Source organism: Sinohyriopsis cumingii, chromosome 2 (genome assembly GCF_028554795.1).
Source record: "Sinohyriopsis cumingii isolate HCF-2022 chromosome 2, ASM2855479v2, whole genome shotgun sequence".
NCBI lineage: Eukaryota > Metazoa > Mollusca > Bivalvia > Unionida > Unionidae > Sinohyriopsis > Sinohyriopsis cumingii.
In genome coordinates, this window is record NC_142962.1 from 45,988,602 (window position 1) to 45,994,601 (window position 6,000).

At 36.1% G+C, this 6,000-nt stretch overlaps 1 protein-coding gene across 1 annotated transcript in view; it reads right to left on the reverse strand.

The window, feature by feature from the left end:
• The window catches only part of LOC149804759 (uncharacterized), a 258,169-nt gene extending 254,719 nt beyond the window's left edge, over positions 1-3,450 (reverse strand). The window contains exon 1 of the mRNA XM_089944059.1: positions 3,270-3,450. Coding sequence (XP_089800185.1) covers positions 3,270-3,347 — 78 coding nt within the window. The 5' untranslated portion in view covers positions 3,348-3,450. The remainder of the gene's footprint in view (positions 1-3,269) is intronic.
• Between the last annotated feature and the right edge of the window lie 2,550 nt (positions 3,451-6,000).

Consider the following 6,000-nt stretch of genomic DNA (forward strand, 5'->3'; position numbering starts at 1 on the left):
AGTGATGCCAAGGAAAGGAAGTCAGGCAATATTTATTATGATTAGACCACAATGATTTACTAAACGAGGATGGAGGATTTCAAAACTTTATCAGACAATGAGAATGAATTTTTTGACTTTGTACCAGGTGATATTTTGTAATTATATTTATAGGACATTATGAATTTAAAAATTGTGGACTTAACTTCAGGTTTGTAGGCATTTGATACAATTTCCCTTGTACTGGTTACCAAAGTAACTGATCATTATGATTGACAGGTACCTGGTATAAGTTTTCTAAAATTCTGACAACTTTAGGCCAGGGAAATAAAATGATTTGCAAGCAAGTCCATGGACAGCCAAATACAAAGATATTGAAATTACCTCCCCATTGCTGCTTAGAAAATGTTATTCTGAATATAAATAAAAAAGCCAATTTAAAATTCCAATACCCTAAGGGGAAAATAAATTGTCGAGATGTGCACAGTTGTCTAAATTACTCTCAAGATAGCTTAACTAACCAGTGATAAACACTGATCAGGGTACAATCCTAAAGGTAATGAAGAATAAAGCACACAAAATGATTAATAACTGCTCGTCAACCAACCAAGCAGTTACTTATCTTCTTTGCATAAATGATGGAAACATTATAACATGGCAACCAAAAAATATGATAAGGTCCAGGGTCCTTAAATCATATCTGGGATGTGTGGTGTCCTCCCAAAGGGTTGATCCAGTATTCTGGAAGATTATGGTTCACTTTAATGGGAGGACAGAATTTGCATCAATTGGTCAGATAGTTACCACCCAGAAAGTACCAGCTGTGCAATTATATGCAACAGGTAGAGTATACATTATATTAAAACTGTAATTAATGACTATTATTACAATAAGATTTTAATTTGTGCATGTACCTAACTGTTATGTATATTTGATTTAGTTTATATCTGATTTTATTTAACAGTTTGTCAGCTTTAAAATCTTATTTTTAATTTCATTACATGTCAAAGTAATGTAATTTTGTTTACTAGGAATATGATATTTTCCAGAAATTAGTTTGACCTGACTGTTTAGATGAAAACACCTAAAAATATAACTGTGTATCTTTTTGCTGACCTAGTTCCTGGCCTTGATTGAGAATCAAGTAAACATTTTTTTTAAAATTCATTCTTAATGTGTGAAAGATAATAGTGAAATCGAGGCTGACTGGGACGGACGGTGTGAATTTCGATGTAAATACTTCTATGCTGTTCTCAAAATTTTCAAGTTTGGTAATATCAAAAATATTAAACTGCACATACTATAGGAAAACTATACCTACTATGTGATAATACAATGTAGTAGGAGCAACTGAAATTCATATATCATTTTCAAAATGGCACCTTATGTCATCATCAACTGTTGTCTTGTTCTTAATAATAGCAATAATACTTATTATTAACAAGAACAGTTAACAATGAAACAAAGTGCCCTTCTGAGAAAACATTTAAAGAACTTTTTGGGAGAATAATTACAGTGTACCTTTAACCTTTTTGGAGGAAAACACTAAGTAGGGTTGAATTATGCTGTGTACAGATTGACATCAAGGATATGAAAATATGTTGTCTACAGATTTACATCAACAATATGAAAATACGCTGTGTACAGACTGACATCAAGGATCCTCCAACCAACTGTTACTCTGCAAGAAATAACTGTCTAAAAACAATCAATCTGTGTACTCATGTGTTATGTGGACAAATCTGTCAAAAATAAATTACTCATAGTTATAGCTAAATGAGATCAAATCCCAAACCAACAAATATACCATTACACAACTATATTATGGCTGAATATAGCCAAAAAGGGAAAACTGATCACTCCTTAACAAATAAATCAACTCTTCCACCGGACATCAAGGCATCAAAAAATCTGATGTACAGGTTACTCTGTCTTAGCATGTATTTAATGAGATGTGTTACACTCTATGCTGATTTGCATGGTGTGGAAATACTTCATGTGTTAAACAAATTGGTTACGTTTATAGATGTTAATCTGAAAATTCACTCAGCTACAGATGTGTGTATCATTTGCGACATTGTGCGGTATGAACTATACTATAGTACAATGTAACAAGGGTCATGTATGGGCATTTCCTCATTTTAAATTAAATGTGAAAGTTCTTTTAAAATTAGAGACTAATTTTCTTTAACCAAAGTCTAGTGAATGCTATATATCTTAAATGTCACCAAGAAACTTCCAGGCGAAAATGACCTATCGCTATAAACTTTTATAAGTGTGGCCAAAATAAGAGCATGTCAAGTGGAATCACCACACTTGAGGGTATGAATTTGTTTATCAATATGCGTAGCTTTCACTGTGACATCACAGCACGTGACGTTCAATCTGGATCACACCTTTAGGTTCATTTTGTCAAAAAATGTCTGTGTACTTTAACATTGATTTTGCCGCATTCACCTCTTGGGACATTTGAATAATGACCTTCCAAAGGAATATGGATTTATACAAATCCAAATGAAGTGAGTACTTGCCACTCAAAGGTATGTATTAATCAAATTCTAAAAAATGACACCCATTACTGAAATGGTTTTGAATGCCTACATGACCCATGTGACTTGTACTAGACCATAGTAATGATCATGTGGATGTGTCTCTGAAAAATTAGTGGATGACCCAAGAATGGAAATGAAATTTCACAGGAATGGGTTGGAAACATTGACTTTGATAGCTCAGTTCATACAGCACCTCTCAAGTTTGGCCAGTCCCAGCCTTCTTCCTCACACACACACCAGCTATTGTAATTTTCTTTTATTACATTGTTAGTATTTCACAGGCGTGTGCAATCTGTCACTGACCTTTTAGGATCAGAAGAAAGGGACGTTGCTCCTTAAACTCCTGTAAATATCTACTCCTAATGGACATGAATTTACAACAATAAAACAAATGAAAAAAACATAAAATACCAACATGAAATAAGGTACAGTATCATTTCCTATCTGTGACAGATATAATATGTCAACCGAGAAAGTGATGTTCCCAAATTTCAATATTCTGCGTTGAAAAAAAAAAACTTCTACCAACAAATTCTATAAAAATGGGGTTTCGCTTTAATGATACGTTTGGATTCAAAAATACAACAACAAAAAAAAAACAACTTCATTGAACATTATCCTTACAATCAGATGGCATTATCACAAATAAATGAATCTGAATGGATATGGGACCGACCTAACCGATTAATCATTACAGTACTGTGAATGTTATACAATATTTTGTGACTAACAACTCACCCTCTGATTCACAGGCGTAACTCGACTCCGCCGTTTCACTGACGGCGATTTTAGTATTTTCCGTTTTGCTTTATCCATTGCAGCAGTTGCTCAGTGTATCTTCCTCTTTAGCAAATAGTAATTTCGAAATTTGTCACAAATGGGATCCATTTACTTCGAAACAGCACCGTCCCATATGCAGTTCAAAATACGGCAACCCGTGTTTCTAAATGTAACCCAGTATCTGATTGGACGATTACTACGCAGGCTTTGGAAGAAAATGTGCAGCAAAGCAACGACGGTAATAAAATGTACCAACGTTTGAAAGAAATAGTCGGCATCTGAAAAGCATTCAAAATAACTTATTTAATATTAGTTATACAAAATAAGGTCGGCAGGAGACGATTATTTATGTATTTGCACACTTGAACTGGTAGCACAATACACAGCTGTACACGACGGGACTCATTGGGGCTATAGTGGGGAATATCTTGGCTGCGACTGACTTACAAATTTGACAGTTACTCTTTATCTGCCATATAAAAACTGTATGGCGAAATACACTCTTTTTTTAACTGTAGAGAAGCTACAATTTCTTTTAAAATAATTAACATAAATTTTGTTGTCTTAATATTAATATTTTAAAACAAAGTGGAGCTTCCCCTTAACTTTCCCCATTCTGTTTCAGACATTTGACAATGTTTTGTGTGAACAAAAAAAAAAAAGGATTATTTTCACCCAGGGCCAGACTACGAAGGAGCACGTAAGATAGGAGGTGGGACCTTATAGATCTACAAATACACACAGAAAGCAGCCCTTAAACTGTTCTTTATATGTGCATAATTATTATAGCTATTTTATGCTAAGTATAAGACAGCCCGAACATTATATATATATATATATATATATATATATATATATATATATATATATATATACCGAGCAGTATCAAACCCTATCGCAATTCCCGCTAGAATTCGTAAGTTTACCAAACATGTCCAAAGACTTCCATACAAATTCAGTTGTAAATTAGAAAGCCCGACGTGTCTTTTCTGTACATAAATTTTACTCTAATCAATGCAAAGACACAGATCGCACGACCTGCCAAATATCTATCAACCGCACATCTGCATGGTTTCTCTTTCGTTAGGTTTCCGTACCGCCAGCAGTTCACGCCGTAGAAACTATACAATTATCCCACAGGGAACTATTTAATCTACGCCACCTCAGGCCAGTAAAACTATAGTTTCCAGGCACATTTCGCCAGTACAACTGCATCACATTTGCCACCATGGCGACATAAACGATATCTGCCGAGTCCCTTCTTATTGATTCCATTGTGTAATTTACCGGTTTCCTACCGTAAACACTGCCACTGCAGCCACACCACCAATGTTAACCACTAGATTTTAGTAGGGACTTTGTTATTTCAGGGACATTCATTTGGGTTTGGACCTGAATTCACTACTAGTGAACCATGGTATCATGGAAACGTACTAACACTTTACTCCGTGACGTTTGCTACAAGTAATTGGCTAATTATTTCGGGCAAAGGAATATTTATATTGCACCGAATTCCAATAATCAGACAAGTAATCACAAAAATCTCTAATAATTCCTTAAAACGGGGCGCTATAACCAAATGCGCATACTTCAAATTTATTACAATATATATATATATAGAGAGAGAGAGAGAGAGAGAGAGAGAGAGAGAGAGAGAGAGATTTGTCTTTCTTTCTTTGTGTGCTGTTAAGTTTTAAACACAAGAACGGTTTTCTTAACAATACATCATTCGGTTTGTTTTTCTCTTTGAACAATCAACCGTCAATTTACTGTCAACTTGGTGCTTGTATATGCATCTGAAACAAATAGATGTAAAACTGAATCAATCGAACAATCTAAACAAAAGTTTAAAATAAAGTAAACATGTCGTGAGGTAATTCAGATTGATTAATTTATATATTTACTTGTCTCCAGCACACGTGTGATAAGCCCATTTTCGGTATATTCCTGGTTTTTTTATAACAGTTTCCGACATGGCGTCTTGTATTTTCTCCATACATTTATGTTTAATTTTCTTATTTGTTTATGTGATTGTTTGAAGACGTCATCTTGCAAGTGAAGCAGTACAACCACCCCGCCAGGGCAAGCACACTGGATAGTATTTGGCCGGACAGGAAAGGGTCATGCCAGGGAATCTGAAAAGTGTAGGGACAAGATCTTTCGTCGACCAGGATACATGCGCTAAACGGCTCGTCCAATAAACGCAGGAAATCTTGCAACAATATACATTTTAATGAAGGTCTCTCACCTCTTATCATTTCGCACTGTTCGTCTCTCCGTCGATCTTAAGCGAGTAACGACGCGCGACTGCGACTAAATCTGCGACCCAGTCAGCGACTCTGCGACCCAGTCGACTACTCATTGGCTCAGTCGGCGTCTCAGCGACCAAGTCATGAACCCAGTCGGCGACTCTGCGACCAAGTCAGCGACACAGCCGACGACTCTGTGAACCAGATGACGATCCAGTCGACGACACAGCAACTCAGTCGATGACACAGTTGGCGGCCACAGGACACCCAGTTGACGACTCAGCGACGCAGCGACTCAGTCGTCGACAAGAAGCCAGGAATAAGACGGTATCCCATTGTTGTAGAAATCTGTCGCACTCTGGAGTGTCAGTCTTCAGACAGATGCAGCGGGTTTTCACTCCAAATACAAAGACCTCTCCTTAAGAACCAGAGATAGCGAG